General features: G+C 40.4%; 1 protein-coding gene across 4 annotated transcripts in view; it reads right to left on the minus strand.

Moving 5' to 3' along the window:
- MLLT10 (MLLT10 histone lysine methyltransferase DOT1L cofactor) overlaps positions 1–20381 on the minus strand; it is a 128674-nt gene that overhangs the window by 99716 nt on the left and 8577 nt on the right. For 3 of the 4 annotated variants that reach the window (XM_082287738.1, XM_082287737.1, XM_082287740.1), the window contains exon 3: positions 6621–6675. The exons of the other annotated variant lie outside the window; for it this stretch is intronic. In XM_082287738.1, coding sequence (XP_082143864.1) covers positions 6621–6675 — 55 coding nt within the window. The remainder of the gene's footprint in view (positions 1–6620; positions 6676–20381) is intronic. 4 annotated transcript variants of the gene reach the window in all.

Consider the following 20381-nt stretch of genomic DNA (forward strand, 5'->3'; position numbering starts at 1 on the left):
CTTTGCAGCTACCATTTGCTGCTTTTAGAGCCACTGAAATGCTGGATTGCCCGTGCTACCTCTCTAGGCTGCCCGAGGCTTTCTAAGGCATTGAACTACGAGCCTAGCCGGTAAAAAGCTGTGAGTATCTCCACATTTTCCTTACTCTATTAAATACAGATATAGAGTTTGCTATAGTTAATATAGCCTTATTCATATTATATTGTTTGATCCACTCTTTGAAGAGGGGTAAAAAGAAGGTGCCACACTAACCACTAGAGCTCTCACTACTGTGGTTGTTAGTCAACCTCGTCATTGGTATAGAGTGGACAATTTGTTAAAAAGATAAAATAAATACTCTTTGTCTATGAAGAAAAGGCTTCATCCTATGAAGTCCTACCACTGAATTTCACAAAATTCTCCATTTAGAAAAATCTGCTCCCCAACTGAAGAATTGATTCATTTCAAATCATCACTCCACAGCACAACAAATAGTTTGTTTTTGAAACAGCTACAGATAAAATTCCATTGGTCCACTGAGGAAGCTAATAGCTTTAATAATTTTAGCTGGAATGCTATGGAATTAATGAGTTTCCTTCACCTCCCTCCAGAAATCCTTTCATACAACAAAAGGAAGAAATGTATACATAACCACCTAAAACTCTAAAAAAAAATTTCTACAGATACATTATGATTATCAGTAATGTAAATCATAAATATACAATACCTTATATGGTAATACATGCATTTGTATTACTGCAGTATTTTAAATTTTTATCAATTTTTTCTCTTTCCCAGTAAAAAAATACACACACTGCTGTAACTCTGCTCAAAAAGGCCAGAACATTTGTAGGTAAGCACCTGCAAAATGCGTATGTCTCAGTGTGTACATGTAACATTATACTGTCCACATTCTTAGACATTAACACCAAGAAAACTCATCGGAACAGTAAACCAGACAGTGAGACTCTAATAATAACAACAGCAACAGGAAAACTAGCATACAGTGTTTTTACAGACTTGGGAGATCCCGCCGCTATCCCAGGGGGTGGGAAGAGGGCCTGGACCATGACAAAACCACCACATTGTTAGCTGGCCTTTCCCCAAGCAGCTGCATGAAAGAAGTCTTGGTGAAAAGTCACACAAAGAATGTTGTTACACAGCATTCCTGATCATCATCCACTGGAATCAGATTTCAAAGTAACAATTTATACAGCAAAATCAAACCTTTTAAGCTTACAGAAAATCCTGGAAAAAGATTACTGCAAGAAAACTATTTAAATGGGAGATGCACTATATTAGATACAAGTGAACAATTTGCTTAAAAAACAGAATGCATACTCAGTATTATGAGAAGATAAAAGAACTGGGATTCAAAAAGCTATAATCAGTTCAAATGGTCATGATTTTATTTCCTCCTCACTGAGTGTCAAAAATCCAAAGGAAATTATGGCAACAGTTAAGGCAATAATACTGAACTGAAAGGCCCAAAATTGTTGAATACCAACAGTTCGCAAGTATCTTCAAGCAAATGCTCACTTCTTACTTCTCTGTTTTTCAGAAAACATGTTCATACTTTATCCAACTACTAATCCACTTACCAATCCACCAAGCTAAAGGAAATTAATCTTTCGATAGCCTTCTTACACATAAGACAGCAAATCAATAAGCAACTCATATACATATCAGGTTTTATAATTTTAAAAAACTTTTATATTCAGTCATGTTTAAAACCACAAAGGTTCCCCTAAATGAACATGAATACCAAATTTATCAAGGAAATCTGTCAACAAATATATTCAGAGAGAAAAGTTCCTTCTCCAATTCAATCTTACTTCTCTATTTTTAGTATTAATAAGAATACATAAAAAATTTTGAAAAACAGTAAATAGCCTAACTGAATTTATATAATTCCTGTCTCTGAACACTGAAAAAGTCCTAATGTTTATGTAAAAATAAAGTCCACATACAGGAAGGATTATTTTTTGTTCACAAAACTTAACCATAGCCCTAAGACAGTCACAGATACTAGGCAGACAAAATATTAAAACTTATTCAAAGCTAATTCTTAAAATTTCTTACCAACACCCTGCTCATAACTGTGCTATGTCCTATTACTCTTAAAAATTAATTAAATCAAATGTGTAGCTAAATACAGTCAACTCTTAACAATCCTTAGGACAGATAAACCTGTCGACAGACAAGCCACACCACCGATACAAGTCCAGACTCCATTCAGCTAAATCCAAGAGTATTGTTTCTGAGATCTGTGCAACTGCAGGAGCAGAATGACCATTTTCAAACAGTGCAGAGACTGAATGAGCATGTGCAAATGAACTCTGGCTGCCCCTGCTCAAGGTCAGTTTAGGTCTCTGACAAGGGAAAGCACAGGAGGGACACTGAAGCAGACTAGGACGTATTCCATACAAATTCAGACAGAATTATCTCTTTGGGCTCACTACAAGTTCTAATTACAGCACCAGTAGCCACCATCACCAAGCCAAGAACAGGCAGGCATCTGTGTACTCTCCCGTGTACCCAAAAAGGTTATGGGAAGAGGTACTGGAAAGTTGAACACAGAATAACTGACCTTTGCCACCCCAACCTGCAAATACCAAGTGGCATCAAATAAAACCATGAGGTAAGAGGGTCAAAAGAAACCCCATGGACACATGGTATTGATCAACTGCAAAACGCCTTGCCACACAACATTATGGACATGAAACTTTATACAGAAGGGAACACTGTGATGCACTCGTCTTCCATTAAACACAAAAATACTGTGTCTGGATCAAGAAGTCCCAAAGCATAAATGCTTGTAGGCTGGGAAACTTCTGAGAAGGCACACAAGACCTTTCTCAAGAATCTAGATCATAGTGACAAAAAGAGCAGGACAAATGTTTGGCCTCCACGATATGCTCCCCTCCTCTTACTATCTCAGGCTGTCACTCTTAAGTTCTCTGTAAGATCCATGACAGCACTGCTCCAATAATGCCATATTTAAGGAATCATTGAAAACTGTATGTCCTGGGGTGACTGTATGATACTGTATTCCCTATTGTCTGCCCTATGCAGACATGAATCCTGTGCCTTCCTGCGTCTTTAAGCTGTTTCTCAGGAGAGGGGGAAGAGAAGCGAGGTGAATTCTTCAGAGTAGTTTGTGCTCAAGGACACATGCACTCCCCGGTGTTCCTGCTGCTACAGAGCCGAGGAAAGCACCTTCCTGCTTTTTCCCAGCTCTCGGCTCCTTTTCTCAGGAGAGAGATGGAGAGTTAACACTCTGCTTTTTAGCTAGCCTGCTAGCTGAGGCAAGAACTTTTCTTGGGACTGTTCTGCTCTGGTCTGGAACAACATCACTGGGAGGCCCCACAATGTGGAGGGGCCCACGCCAAACCCCAGCTCCGGAGAGGGCAGAGCCACACCCACAGAAAGGACTCTGAAATCTACCCAGGCTTCTTCTCCACAGCGAGAGGTTTTATTATTTAACATTACTCATTCTTTTGTCCATGCCTGCATGCACTTTGCTTGTTAAATAAATAGGGTTTTTTTCACTTTCCACCGAGGAATTTCTTTCTGAACCTGGTGGGGGAGGGGCTGCTGAAATCTGCCTTCTAACAAAGGGATGTTCATCTTGGACATTTTCCTCCAAATTTTTCTCAAACCAAGACACTGCAATTCTGTATTTGCCATAGATGACACTAGAGAACCCCCATTAACCTGATAAGCACAACAGAAGCAGAGTCAAACAGACTCCAAACAGAAATATAAAACCTAAAAGGCAAATCTAAAAAAACAGTGATCTCCAAAAGGTCAGACAAGCAGCAACAGGCCAGTAAAAGGACAGGGAGCAGGAGGAAGAATGCACACAGAGGAACCTTGCACTATTAGGGGGGCAGGAGGGAAGGACAAAACACGAAATACCAACACAACCACACCATATGCTACCATACTATATAGTCAATTAATTATAGTAAGTTAATAACACTTATAAACAACACAAAGTTTGATTCCCAGACTACTTTGCAATATATATAGTGCCCCAGAGTTCTTAAAGGCAAGATAACACCATTACAGAAGAGCTCTAAGATTAGGCTGCCTTCAGTTACAGTTGTGCAACTGACTTACGACAGCTAATGTACAGGCTGCTGCTAAAAGAATACTCCTGGCCATTCCTTGTATCAGCATTAGCATGGGCAGCTGGGTCACAGGAATTTTCAGGTAGCTGTAAAGGAATGCAGGGGCAGAAAAAAAGAAAAGTTTTAAATGCTAGTACCATCACAAAGGAGGAAGAAGCAATGTATAGCAAAGACCCTCACTGCAGTAACAGCAGGTTAAGAAAGTCATGGAACCCTATAGTAAAAGCTCAGTAGACCATTAAGCTTCCTAACAGAAAAGAAAATACAGTACCTTCAATGCCCGAAACACAGTTCTTCACCTTATTATAAAGCAAATATCCAGAAGACAGTTAAAACCTACAGGAGCAGCAGACCATGTATGGGCTAAGCTATCTGCATATTCAAAACAAAAAGCACACTGTTTTTTTCTGGCTACAAAATGAAGTTTTTTGTTGTCAGAAGGCAGAAGGAAGAAAAACCCTCTGACTTAAAATCAGCAATTTCTGCCCTTGTTCTGAAAAGCTAAGACCATTTAATTATTTCTATACTTAGAGAAAGACTGCATAACTACAAGTTTATAAAGCTGGATCCTTAAAAGGTTTTATCAGAAATGTTTGCTTGCAAGTTTCTTGTCAAATACCTGTATCTTTTCATGATTCACTTGGCAACGAAAGGTGTAACAACGTTAAAAAAAAATTAAGTATTAACCTACTGTAAATGCCATTTTCAACTGGCAAGCCACCTGATCTTCAACAGTACTTCCTTAAGTCTAAAAATCTTCTGGCACAATCTCTTGTCAGGCAACTCTTTGAAAGGAAACCTTCAGGTAAGATTGAAAATCTCCCAAATGGAACACCAGTCAGAGTATTTTCCAAGGTGCACATCCTTCTGTAAAGGTGTTATTTAAAGGATATTTGGTCCACAAAGTAGAATTTCCTGTTTTCAACACCATGAACAAGATCTGTTACAGAGGCTGGGTGTTTACAGAAGAAAATATAAATTCTTAAGCCTCTCAGCTATGAAATTTTCAGTATGAAGCTTTCACTGATGAAAACAATTGGGTATTAAAATTATAGTACAGTGCAGTATCTTTGCTATTTAAACTTAAAACATTTCAATCTTACAGAGTAATTCACTTTCAGACAAGAATTTATAATTACAATTAATACAGCCATGAGAGAGGGAACTAATAGGACGCTCAGATGTTTGATGCACACTATCAAAGTAAGTTCTCAAGACTTTATTCAAAGAAAAAGTTTCAACACCACCACAGACAATAGCAAAGCATTCCCAAATACTACTTTAAGTATAAAACCAGAAAACACTTCAGCTACTTCATACTTCACAAATTTTACTCTGTATTTCAAGAAGTTTGAGGCTTTCTTATTACTATTTCCTAAAAAAGGAAGTGTCCAGCTGCCATTTCTAAAGAAATTAATTCAACACTGCATATGTCAACATGAGAGGAATAATAAAAAAGAGGAGTAAGACTTAAGTACTGGCTACTAAGTTCAGTAATGGGTTTGAGTCAGTTGACACTAGAATGGTAAACCTAGAGCATATACATATGTATGAACAGAGCAGTCAAAGGTATGCAAGGGAAGGGTAGATCAGCACAAACATGAGCAGGTCCTGTGTTCCTGCAACTCAACTGCAACAGAAATAGCAAAGCTGCATCAACACTAAGCTAAGATATAAATTAGCTAGAATATTTAGTACACAGCATAGAATTTGCAGAATACAATTTACACAAACTGTCCAACTGAAATCCAGAATCTGATCATACTTTCTCCTCTCACAAGAGAAGGGGCTCAGTATCAAAATGACCAGGCTATACAGATAGATGATGAATGGGAATTTAGAAGTATCTACTAGAGAGAGAAGGTGGCACTCCAAAAGTGATTGAAAAGTTAATTGAAATTTTTCACTCATATCAACCAACTATTAGTATAAACATAATCAAGACCGGATATTCACTGGAGACTTTCTCCAGCAGCTCTACTCAGCAGGAGCAGTACTGATGATAACCTGAACAGTGAAATTAGAAAGATGCAAGGAAGAGGTAATCACTACTGCAACTTTCCAGCTCTAACTTCTTTGTTACAGAACCTATTAAATCAGGCATGAAAGAGCCAACCTTTGAAAATGCACTGGTGCATTCAGTCTGGACTACAGACATAAAAATTCCACTTTCCTCCATGAATGGTGCACTTTCAACAGCTTTCTATAGATGCTCAGGCTCCAAACTAAATACATATAAAATTCATCCATTTTACCCATTAAAATCTTATGTTAAAATGCAGTTCTTCTATTGTAACTTTTTTCCTAAAAATGAAACTAAGAATGATAGATGTCCTCAAACTAAATTGAACCTAAAGTGGACAAAAAAGCGTTACTGTAAATCAGTTATCTCTTTCCAAAGCAGTCAGTGTTTTGGTTTATGTTTAGGATCCCTGTATTTTTTTTTTCCACAGATTTGCCTCATACAAAATAAGAGAGTTCACAGAAAGCAGGAATAAAACTTACCCCCATTATCTGTTCTCTTTAAAGCACCATCCTTATGAGGGCATAATTCACATCTCTAGGAAAAAAAAGCAAAAATAAAATAAAAAAATGGAATGATCATAGAAGCATTGAAAAAGAAACCATACACATTAAAACTGTTATCTGATATTAAGGAAGCAACCATTCTTCAAAAGCGAATGGGTGTGTTTTCCCTTAACCTTTACTTGAGTATTAATGTTAGTCTGTGAAAAATAAAGCTTTCTCCTCCAGATCTTGAAACTGTGACACCCATTAAAGCTACTTGCAGTTCTACCTCCAATTCCACACCTGTGGATTCCACATCCTGGAATTCTGAAGACAAGCCTCCAAAAACTATAGCATAGGGTAGCTTACATGCCAAGAAGCTTGGACACAGTCCAAAAACTCCCTACTGTATTTCCTTCTTCTAGCATCTCTGTATTTTCCAAGGTGGTCAATCACAAATACATGCCATGGATATGACGAGCACAGGTGCACATAACTATGGCTGACCACACAGTCTCTGCTGACTCCCACTTATCCTGAGAGAAGAAAATCAACCTCACTTTCTGTCTCAGAAAATGGTCGGAAGTTGACTTATCCCTACAACTGTAGCAAGACCACATGTCTGGAAATCCTAAGTTTGATCACAGAATCACAGAATAAGCAGAGTTGCAAGGGACCCACAGGATCACCGAGTCCAACTCTCAGCCCTGCACAACACCATCCCAAGAGTCACACCATGTGCCCGAGAGTATAGTCCAAACACTTCTTGAACTCTGTCAGCACTCTTGGTGCTGTGACCACTTCCCTGGGGAGCCTGTTAAGTGCCCAACAACCCTCTGGGTGAAGAACATTTTTCTAATATCCAACCTAAACCTCTCTTGACAGAACCTCAGACCATTCCCTCGGATCCTGTCACCGGTTACCACAGAGAAGAGATCACTGTCTGCCCCTCCTCCTCCCCTCATGAGGAAGTTGTAGACCCTGATGATGTCTTCCGTCAGTCTCCTCCAGGCTGAACAGACCATGCAACCTCAGCTGCTCCTCATACAGCTTCCCCTCAAGACCCTTCATCATCCTTGTGGCCCTCCTTTGGACACTCTCCAATAGTTTAATATCTTTTCTATATTGTGGCACCCAGAACTGCCCCCAGCACTCAAGGTGAGGCCGCCCCAGCCCAGAGCAGAGCGGGACAATCCCTCCCTTGCCCGGCTGGTGATGCTGTGCCTGATGCCCCCCAGGACACGCTTGGCCCTCCTGGCTGCCAGGGCACTGCTGGCTCATGTTCAACCTGCCATGGACCAGGACCCCCAGGTCCCTTTCCACAGGGCTGCTCTCCAGCCTCTAATTCCCTAGTCTGTCCGTACATCCAGGGTTATCCCATCCCAGGTGCAGTGTCTGGCATTTGCCCTTCTTAAACTTCATACTGTTGGTGATTGCCCAGCTCTCTAATTTATGAAGGTCTCTCTACAGGGCCTCCCTCCTTCGAGGGATTCAACAGCTCCTGACAGTTTTGTATCATCTGCAAACTTGCTTAGTGTCCCTTCCAGTCCTGGGTCCAAGCCATCAATGATGAAATATTCTTCCAACATACAACAGGCTCACAACAGAACAGTTTTTCTGCTTTCACTGCCTCCTATCAAGTTTTTAATATCATGTTTATCTCTTAAGTGTCCTAAAGCGTGTGAACCAATTCCAAACCAGAGATGACAGAAATTAACAGATTTGACACACATTCCACTTCAAGTGCTCCAAATTACAAGCAGAGGAACACCATTATACAGGATTCTATACCTAGGAATCACCTTATTACAACCTTTATATACTTCCAGATTAGGGACAACTCAAAGCATACAAACCTAATAATCTTCTTAAGCAAATCAACATCATCAGACATGAACTTAACACCATATCCTTCAAACAGACTGGGACACCTGTTCTTCTCCCTTTTCCCTATTCTCCATTACCAGCTGACTGACAAAACCGCAGATAAAGGAGCCTATGAGGCTAGAAGTGCCTCAGAAACAGATTGTGTAAACTTATTTGAGGAACTAGAAATTCCATTCCTGAAATTCATATGGCTAAAGTATATCTTGAGGACTATCTTAACCCGTAAGAAATTTGTAAGACTATCTTTCTTAACCTGTAAAAAAAATTACATTAGCAGCAGAGGCTTTCACAGAGGGTAGAATAGAAAAATTCTTACATTATTTTTTCTCAGTGCACTGGTATAAAGAGCTGCATACAGAAAGAAGAATCTTTAGGACTGTAGCCTTTTGTCTTTTGCTTCACTCATCTCTCACGCTGAAATGATCAGCGATTTACTGAAAGTCAGCATTAAGTCTATGGTGAAATTTAGATAGAAAAGTGGCTGAAAACATTCTGCAAGTTGCCTGCAGACTGGGATCATTACACCTTTTTGGGGTTTTTTTGGTCAAGACACAAATGAACTGCTCAGTTCATTTTAAACAAAATCCTACATATGCAGTATATTTGTGAGCTGTATCTTAACACTTCAGCTCTCCAAACATTAAATACTAAGTGCCGAGAGACACACGGTAGCTTCATTTCACTGAATTTCTCATACACTGAACCAGATTCCTAAAGCAAGAAGCCTGGTATACACTGGTGGTCACAGTGCAATAAAGTTTGCTCCCACCCCAAAGCTGCAAGCTAGCAGCTTAAAACCAACGAGAAGAGATGATGTATCTGAGAGAAGAGAAGCTGTTAACAGCTTCTACCTTGCCCCACTTCTGCAAGCCTATGGAAGTCTGACATACATTTTCACTAGCGGCAAAACCAGTTTAGGAGGTTCTCTTCTTCCCTTCACTTCCCCCTCATTAATTTCTCCCTCTACCACTCCCTCAGCTACTGACACAACTATCTGTAGGGCTGCCCCTTAGAACAGATCAATGAAATGGTATGAAATAAACTTTTTAACATTTTTAATTCAGGCCGTATCACTGATGCAATTTAAGTATAATCCCACAAACAGCTGCATCAGCAAAACTGAAGGCAGGGAGCCACAGCACTGCAGTGTTAGTAATTAAAAAATTAGCAAGCTTCTTGTGCAAACTTTACCACAAAATATATCAAAATGATCACAGGACACTAAGCTGCAACGACCTGAACCTAGCCTTTATGCAGAATAGTTAAGCATGTGCCATTCAGTCTCATCAGCTCCACCTGATTTATTTTTGTCTCCTACGTCTACAAGGAATCAGGTCCCTCATTAATCCTCTGCAGTCCTGGCTGCAACCAGAGAAGATGCAAGACAGAAAACTGAAGTAGAGGGGGAAGCTTTGACAGTGGAAGGAAACTTGACTGCAGAACTGCACTCAGCTCTCATGGTGCTCACAATTGGTAACTCTGCAGAGGTATTTGCCCTTTGATGACACAGAGCACCTCTGGTGCCATGAAATCTGGCTACAATCTGCAATAAAGTAGCACCCTAGTAAGCTAACAGACCAGACAGTGACCCCGACCCCTTCTACTCCCTTTCTCTGCATTAGGAACCTAAATCCTTCCCAGCCTCCATACTCTCAGATTCTGTCACCCACTTCTGCTCTGCCAAGTTTCAATAGATCCCACATAGTAAAACCAGGAGCTTTGCCAGGTGGGAACAGTGAATCTCATGCCTTGAGACAAGTTACTAGCAGAGAATTTTTTTTCTTTAACACTTTATTACTAGCTCTAAAATGGATGGAGTAATATTTTTTTTATCATGCAGGTTGATGATGCAACACAGTACACGGAATAATGTGATGATCTATACAGATGGTCTCTAATATTTGAGCACACTGACCATTACAGGGCCCTCTTCTCCAATTGTATGTTATACATCTTGTCTCTGGCAAAGGATTTCTGACACAGATTTATTGTCTGAGCATTCAAAAACACTGTGGGGAACTTCTAAACCAGCTGTGGGGGCAGAGGGAGTGGGTAGCAGGGACAGACACGACACCTACAAGATACCAAAGCACAAATAGGGCAAGCTGCTATGACTGATCAACAATTCAGATAAACATCATCAGGTTAAGCACTGCAAATGTGAACAATACAGAGGCTTGATTGTGACCCTAGAGAATTACCACACCCTTTGGTGTGCTGAAAGGCACTAGTCCCACAGAGGGAGGTGCAGCAGCACAGGAGGTGCTGTAGGTACAGGCAGCCGAATTAGATCTGAAGAGTGAAGAGACAAATACTGGCTGAAGGAACACAATGAAGTCGTAGAAAATGACATCATCCTTTTCCTTCCTGTCCTTACAGAGTGTAAGGACATCTCGTTTTTGCAGCTCTTTGGTGGAAGAGACTAAGTTCATGGATACAGCTTCTGTCTATATCCATGAAGGGTGAACTCTCAGCAGGAATTGCTTTGGACTATGAGGTCTCCTGTAGAGGACTAAAGTGAAACCAATCTCAAAGCTGTGAAGCTGGAAGAGTCTGACAGCGTGACTGACACAACTCACTTATGAGCTACATAAGCAGCAACTTAATTAAGTAAACAAAGACTGATCCTATAACCTTAGCATTCAGGCGAATTGAGATTGCCTGGGTCTGACGAAAAACCCACTGCCTCCTGAGGAGTCTTTAAAACATGACCCAGCAGAGAACTAGAAGAAGAAAGAAACTTTTTATTCCCCCAACATTATTAAAAAAGTAAAAATAACCAAAAAGAAATAAAGAACTGAAATAATAACCAAAAAAAAAAAAAAAAAAAAGAACAGAGGTGTCCACTAAAGATACTCATCAGAATAAAGCTGCAAGAATGGAAGACCAAAGTAAAACAAGGAGCTAACTAATTCCAGCTTCCCATACTGAATCAGTTACGATCCAACTTGGCTCCACTGCTTTGTGACATAAAGTGTTCTTCCTCTGTTCTAGATAAATATGCCTTTCCATTTTAATCAGGACTAAGAGCTACCTTAACCAGCATTAGGTAACATTATACAAATATAATTATTCAAGTCTTGTTGGTTAACCAATTTTTCAAGTGGAAAGGCATAGAGAAGCTGATTTAATCCAAGAGACTACCTTATTCATGTTGAAATGAAGGGAAAGAGCAAAAGGCACATGGTAAACAGGGAAGATAAAGAGAGACAAGGACAAGACTATACAAGCAAGAGAGAAGGAAAAAAATAGTAATAGGACTACAACATTGTTCTTCCCTCAGGGTTCTAAAAATTTGGAGCACATTCATAAAGCGTCATCTGCAGACATCCATTATATGCTGTCTATCGTTATAAGAAAACAAAGGTCAAAGAATTCTTGTGCAAGTAATTTACTGAATTGTGGCCCAAGCTAGGCCATTGGAACCATTCACCTGAATAATGACTGTCAACCAAGTAAAATCCTGCAGGACTGAATTCCCAGCATTGCAACGAGGCAATAAAACGGTTTTTTCAATGTGACCCATTAACCTAAATAACACAAGAAGATCTACAGCAGATTAAACAGACCACAGTTCCTTAAAGTTAGACAAGAAATCAGGCTGCAGTTCCAGCTGACTTTACTACCGGCTCACTTTAAGGTAGCATAATTGCACTGTGATGCCAGAAGATGATCACTGGCCATCCCTGATGTGTACTTTCTACTGCCTTCCTTCCTCTGGGAAAAGCACTCAATTGACTATATGGAAATCCTAACCGGCAACCTAAAAATAAATACTGGTTTTTTCAGTCAGATTACTTCTTTGAGCCACCTTTCCATAAGGCTTCACAAACAAAAATGTCAGATAATAAACATAACAGCAACACAGACAGGCAGTTGGGAAAGGATATAAAGGATGTAACTACCTTCTTTGGGAGGTGGCATTATCTACACTGGCTACAAATCAGAATGGAAGTCCAACCAAAGGCCTTACTTTAAATAACAGAGAAATAAAGAAAGAAAGAAATACACCATACACTTGAAACAGTCTAATGTTATGTTGGTAGTAATACAGACAGATTTCTTAGGCTCAACTTTGTTTTGATATTTCCCTGACATTCATGTATTTCAAGATTTTAACACGAATCAGCCATATATGCAAAATGCTCAGTTTGGAAGCTTATGTTCCCTGTCAAGGTGCATATACCCAGCATAACACGCTTCCAGAACAGTTTTTATTCTCCAAAGTACATTTTCATCACAGAATTACTGTTTCATACTGCTTGACAACAGGAAAAGAAAACCAAAACCCCAAGCCCCAACAGTATTTAACTGAAAGAAACAACTCTACAAGACTGCAATACATGATCCATGAAGTTACAAATAACAAAACAGCGAGTTACAATCAGCATTAACAGTTCTTGAAACCCAACACTCAACCTCTCTCAAGTTTTTTCATCAACAGGAGTTAAAACTTGCCAGACAAAACATTTTATTCTGCTGCTCCTGTTAATCATTAATCAAACAGAATGGTTAAATCCACTTGTTGTTGCAAATTTTAGTTCACATTTTAGTGAAAACAAGAGCTGGAAGACAGAAGAGGGGAGCAGAATGGAGTCCCCATAATCCAGGAAGAAAATTGGCAGTGACCTGCTGTGCCACTTAGCCACAAGTCTATGGGGCTGGATGGGACCCACCCAAGGGTACTGAGGGAGCTGGCAGAACAGCTTGCCAACTCACTTTCAACCATTTACCAGCAGCCCTGGCTAACCAGGGAGGTCCCAGTTGACTGAAGATTAGCAACTGAGACACCTATCTACAAGACAGGCTGAAAGGAAGATCCAGGGAACTGCAGGACTAGCACCCTGACCTCAGTGCTGGGGAGGTCATGAAGCAGATCACCTTGAGTGCCATCATGGGGCATATGCAGAACAACCAGGGAAATCAGACTGAGCCACATGAGCAGGTCCTAATTCATCAACCTGATCGATCTTCTTCTGTGACAAGGTGACCCACTTTGTGGATAAGAGAAAGGCTGTGTATGTGTCTACCCAGACTTTATAAAGCCTTTGACACCATTTCCCACAGCATCTCTTGCAGAAACTGGCTGCTCATGGCTTGGCCAGGTGTTCTGTTGGATGGGTACAAAACTGTCAGGAAGCCAGGCCCAGAGGGTGTTGGTGAATGGAGTTAGATCCAGCTGGTGCCTGGTCACCAGTGCTGTTCCCCAGGGCTCAGTGTTGGGACCAGTTCTGTTTAATATCTTCATCAATGATCCAGATGGGGGGATCAAGGGCACCCTCAGTCAGTTTGCAGACACACTGAGCTGGGTGGGAGTGTTCATCTGCTGGAGGGCAGGAAGGCTCTGCACGGGGATCTGGACAGGCTGTATTGATGGGGAGAGGCCAGAGCTCTGAGGTTCAACAAGGCCAAGTGCCTGTGCCTGCCCTTGGGTCACAACAACCCCTGCAGTGCTACAGGCTGGGGACAGAGTGGATGGAAAGATGCAAGCTGGAAAAGGACCTGGGGGTGCTGGTCAACAGCAGCTGAACATGAGCCAGCGAGTGCCCAGGTGGCCAAGAGGCCAATGTCATCCTGGCCTGGATCAGCAACAGTGTGGCCAGCAGGACCAGGGCAGTGATCGTTCCCCTGTACTTGGCACTGGTGAGGCCCCACCTCAAATCCTGGGTCCAGTTTTGGGCCCCTCACTACAAGGACATCGAGGTCCTGAAGAAGGGCAAACAGAGCTGGTGAAAGGTCTGGAGCACAAGTCTGATGAGGAACAGCTGAGGGAGATGGGGTTGTTTAGCCTGGAGGAAAGGAGGCTCAGGGAATAGCTTATCTACAACTCCACATCTCTGGCTCTCTGAAAGACGCATGTAGAGCAAGGTGAGTGCTGTTCTCTTCTCCCAGGTAACAAGTGATAGGACAAGAGGAAATTACCTCAAGTTGCACCAGAGGAGGTTTACATTGGATATTAGGAAAGATTTCTTCACTGAAAGGGTGGTCAGGCATTGGAACAGGCTGCCCAGGGAAGTGGCAAAATCATCATCCATGAAAGTGTTCACAACACATGTGGATGTGGCACTTAGAGACATGGCTTAGTGGTGAACACAGTGGTGGCTAGGTTAACAGTTGGATTCAATAATTTTAAGAGTTTTTCTATGAAGGATTCTATGAATCCTTCAAATTCTTATGACTATTTTTAAATTAACCTAGGAGGAAAGAGTCAATTGCTAAGCAGAAATCCTTTTATTGCTTTACTTCTGAATTTGCTTTCAAATACATCTATTTTACAACACGCCATGCTACTGGGTATTTCTGAGTATATCAAAATGCACTAACTCAACACACTTTCCCCAAAGTACATGGACAGATTTACAAAGGCACGCAAAGCAGCTGATCAGAGGATCAGTTTCTCATCGATGGCTTTCCAGCTGGCAGACAATGATGCTCATAGCAGTCCTGACTCCCATTTATCAGTAGCTGCAGAAGCCTGCAGCACAACTGACTGCGTCCAGGTACTCACGTCCCGACTTCTATGGTACAGCTTCACCTGCCTTCACTAGTATTCCACACCATTTTGTCTCACCCTTGGGTGTTACCAGAAAAAAAGACACCTCTAGAAGTGACCTCCAATATTATTTATTATATCTAAGATGATCTTTCCTAATCCTACAGACTTCAAATATGCTAGGTAGTCTTACATACTTCTAATAATACCTTATTAATATAATAATAATACCCTAATATCTTAATATGGATTTAAAAACTGGTTTATGAAGGTAAAGATCTTGACATGAGTAGTTATTTTAGTTAATGCCCAACAATTTAATGCTGGCAGGCACATACCTATTGCTGTCAAAAACATAAATATTCTGAGAAAAAAAGACCATCTAGAAAACAGCTCTGAACACAAAGTTTATTAAAAATCACATCTAGAATTTCAGTTATGCCAATGCTGTACATACATCATCCAACCTATACATAACTGAAGTTACATTCACTTCTTTTGATGAAAATTATTTTCTAAGCTCAAAACGTTCTTGTTATTTATTTTCCTTCTCCCCCAAAGGATTTGAAATTAGTATTTCATTTTCTCCACGGGAAAGAATCCTATATTTTCTAATTTCCTTTTATACTTTCCACATTCCTCTTACCCTAGTGTGTTTTCTTCGACAGGAAAAGAAATAAAAGGAAAAAAAATAACACATGTACATTGAAATGAAAGCACTGGTAATAGGAAAAATTCTTTTTTCCCCCCTAATAAACCTGGGAAAAATTGGGGTAATTTAAATGATTAATCTGTGTTAGATTCAGAAAAATATGGTACTGAACAACCAATGTAAACATAGCTCCATCTGTAAGAGATACCATATTCTAAAGACACTTCAATAAAAGTGTGCTAATTCAAATTAAGAACCACAGACAACTAGATTACACATAACCTAATTCAAATTTAGCTAATCAGAGGCTATCTACAGAAAAACAAGTATCTCGGAGCCTACAAAGGAACAGTTTTTGCAGGACTAGACAACAAAAAGAAAAACCCACAGACAATTTGCAGAGTGGTGCAAACCAGTACACTGCTGCCAAGACATTTTTAACTGGCAATTTAGATCTTCGCATAAATTCTATCAATAGATGCGAATTTACAATCAGTTAGCACAAGAACAGGATGTGCACCAGACTGACCACATCTACATCTGCTGGCAACAGCTTACCCCAGCCCTCAGAATGCAGTGACATCTTTCCATTCACTACTTCAAGCCATCTTCTATGAAGCAACATCACTACTGCCAACATACAAAGATTAACCAGGGAAGATCAACATCTCAGCCCTTAAAGTCTCCAGAAAGTCCAATAAAACTCACAAGCATTTCCAGCAGCTGCTGAAAATTACTGAACCTCTACTCACACCAAACTTAGGCTATCTATTCATATCGAATGTTTTTACTCTGCTATTTTACTGATTATTTGTGTTTTTTCTTTAAAATCAGTTAGGTACTATGAAAAGTCCCATTAGTGTTTATTTCTGTTTTAACATCCATGCTTTGTAATGCTTGCAAAAGTCAAAAGTTCATTTTCCCCCTGCTCAATACAGTAAAAAGGATGAGCTGCTTTAGGAATACATGGCCCAGCCAAAGAAGAGGCTGCTATCCACAAAACCAAAGCCACACTTTCTTATTTATCAGTTTCTAAACTACAGTGGGATAGCAATATACTTTATCAATATTCTCAACCTATGGTATCTTAAGACATTATAAACTTATAAAGTCATACCCACCTTCACTATTTTGATCTAAATGGCTCTATAAATGATAGCTTGCAACCATGCCAGGATTTGAAGAAGAAGTCAGCAAGGAGCTAACTACACAATTTTTCAATCAAATATCCAAAAAGAAGCAAATCAAAGTTGCCATGTTTCCAGCCTATGATTCACACCAGACTCCAGTGCTCATAAACCACAACGAAGAACCAAGAGGAATCAAAGTATCTTCTGCCACATCCACGAATCCCCAACTGGCTGACATCACTAATAGAGCAAACGAATGCATGCTGTCAGTGCTTCTCTTCCAAAGTGCTATGTTCTGCAACTTGACAACTTAAGAAATTAAGTCATCTTCATCTTCAAATAACCATTTCTTGATGCTGACAAATTTGCCAAGTCTCTGTCCCATCTCTATTGAGTCATCTGTCCCAGGAGAAGGAAAGAACTTTTTTTTAAAGCAGACGGTTGACAGGTAGAAGAAAAACAGACTGACTACCTGAAGCATTTTGGGGTTTATACCTGGATAAAGAGACTCAACCCAGTTCTTTTTATCAATGCATCAGATAAAAATATATGCAGATTCAGTTAGCTCTGTCAAAAACATCTACTATAGATAATAAATTTGTAGACTATGACAAGAAGATTAGAGGCACTCAACATGCAAATCAACATTCTTCCAAGACCATCCACTCAGTAAGTACTACAGGTGACATTTAGTCATACTTTCACTCAGTGTATGTAAGGTAACTAGAAGTGAGATAACGTAGAGTACAATGTAACATAGTGATAACGCAAAACGTGTATTAGGATCTGACTACTCCAGCTTCAGAAGTCCAAAACCATGTATCTCCCAATACATATTCAAGACTAGTAAGCCCTGTTAGATGTTGCAAGAATCCAAATTATAAACATATATAAAGTTGAAGATTCACACATTGGTCTTTAATGGAAATCATTAGAAGGCTACAAGAAATGCCTGTCACATTTGGCTGCATTTCCAACTAAACATCCAAGTTTTTGTTATCAGCCTGAAAGTATGCTACTGACTCAATTCAATCTACATGGAGAAAATACAGTATGCAGTGGTTCACTTCAATGCCCTTCTGCAACACACCACAGCTTTATCCTAAAAATTCCTACCTATAAAATGTTAGCATCAGTTCTAAGTAAGGCTTCTCACAAGTTGAGGAATTCCTTGCTTACTTTAGAGACTTCTGCCAGTGAATACAATGAAAGAAATAGTCATAAAACATTTCCACATAAGGATTATGCAATTCCTGTAAGGGAAAATGTTTTGTTCTAGTCTCGCTTTGGTTAGTAATTTTGCACAGAACCTTTGGAGTCTTTACTGAAGTACCTGTTACATCAAAACTTAAAAGAAAAGTAGTAGACCTTTTCTCTGCTGTAGGGAAGCGCTTCAGGTAAGTTCAGGGACTCATATTTAGAAACCAAGTAACAAGTATGTATACAAGCAGGGAAAAACACAAAAAGGAAAAACAGCACACAAAAAGGAAAAATAAAAGCACGAAGGAACCACAGTCAGAAATGGTGTTAATACTCCCACTTTGATACACGGGGGAAGTACACAGAAACTATACTGCACTTCTGCAGCACCTTCTGCACTTCCTGTACTCCAAACCTTGATGACCAGACACTGCAATGCTAAGCAATTCTCTCATCTTTTGAGTTGCAGTACAATAACATTATGGGTCTGTATTCACTACATACACCAACAAAATGTGCACAGGAAAAAATATTTTCTCATATTCATGAAATGCAAAGCAAACAACACTCACACATCTGTGTAATGGAAACACGCATCTATGTAATGGAACACACATCACTCAATCAACAGAAGCAAAATAGAAATTTTCACCTTCACCACAATCAGAACAACACAAAGTCTCCACAATCATTCCACTCTTCTCTCTAATTTTCCTCATTCCAACTTTTGCCTCCTACCTCTTCCAATTACTTTCCTTATCTTGACGTCCTTATGCCCCATCTGTGGCACCAAGACACACCATGGTGAGTTGATCCTGGCTGGATACTAGGTGCCCACCAAAGCTCTCTGTCACTCCCCTCCCCAGTTGAACAAGGGAGAGAAATTGAAGAAAAGGCTCTTAAGGTCAACATAAAGACAGGGAGAGATCACTCACCAGTTATCATCACAGGTAAAGCAGATTCAGTTTGGAGAAAAATTAATTTATTACCAAACAAGCCGGAGAAGGATAATGAGAAAATAAATACTGAATCTCAAAATACCTTCTCCCCGCCTCTCAGTTCTTCCCAGGCTCAACATCACTCCCCATTTCCACAACCTCCTCCCACCCAACAGCACAAGGGAATAGGGTCTGTGGTAAGTTAATCACATGCTGTTTTCTCTTCCTCCTCAGGGGTAGAAATCCTCATGCTCTTCCCCTGCTCCAGCATGGGGTTCCTCCCAGAGGGGCAGTCCTCCAACAACTCCTCCAACATAAGTCTTTCTCACGGGTTCCAGCTCTTCACAAACTGCTCCAGCATGCCCCCCCTTCCATGGGGAGCAGTCCCATAGGAAGACTGCTCCAGTATGGAATCCCCATAGGTCACAAGTCCTGCCAGCAAACCTGCTCCAACATGGGCTTCTCTCTACACAGTCCACAAGTCCTGCCAGGAGCCTGCTCTAGCATGGACTTCCCACGGGGTCACAGCCTTCTTCAGGCGCATCTACCTGCTCCAGCATGGGGTCCTCCACAGGCTGCAGGTGGATTTCTGCTCCCCGGTTAGCTTCCATGGACTGCAGGAGGACAGCCTGCCTTCCCAGAGTCTTCACCACCAGCTGCAGAGGAATCTCTGCTCCAGCACCTGGAGCACCGCCTCTCCCTCCTTCTTCACTGACCTTGATATCTGCAGAGTTGTTTTCTCTCACACATTCTCTCTCCAGATGCAGTTTTTATTGAGCAGGGTTTTTTTATCTGTTCTAAAATATGTTATCTCAGGGGCACTGCCGCAGTTGCTGATTGGCTTGGCCTTGGCCAGCAGCAGGTCTGTCCTGGAGGTGGCTGGCACTGGCTCTGTCAGACACAGGGGATGTTTCTGGAAGCTTCTCAGAGAAATCACTCCTGTAGCCCCTTTATTGACAAAACCCTGTCACACAAACCCAATACAGTATGTTCTACCTACGTATCTTTAGGCACACTTTTTATTCAAGATATCCAGCTACAAACAAATGCCTAATGCCTTCTAGACTGCACAGTCATTCATAAAAGCCAGATGAATAACAGAAGCACACAGATCAACTTTTCTGTAGTGCACTCAGAACTAAAGCAATTCTTCTAGTAATATTAGTTACAATATTCTTAAAGTAGTTGTACTAATATTCTTACATAAAGTGTCCTTTAAGGAAAAGTATGGATATACATTAAAGAAACATTCATTTCAACATTTCTTTAAGAATTATTTCAAGAGATATCTTCAAAGAGACTGTGGAGTTTATTAGTCCTTATTGGTGGACAGTATTTCAAATTGAAGAAAAAAAACCCAGCAAGTTTTCCTCTTCTAAAATAAAGTTTAGTTTACTTGTATTGTGACCATATTTATCAACATTCATTCTAGTTTACAGATGTAGCTGTAATAAGTAC

The sequence above is a fragment of the Coloeus monedula genome (genome assembly GCF_965178545.1).
Source record: "Coloeus monedula genome assembly, chromosome: 1".
NCBI lineage: Eukaryota > Metazoa > Chordata > Aves > Passeriformes > Corvidae > Coloeus > Coloeus monedula.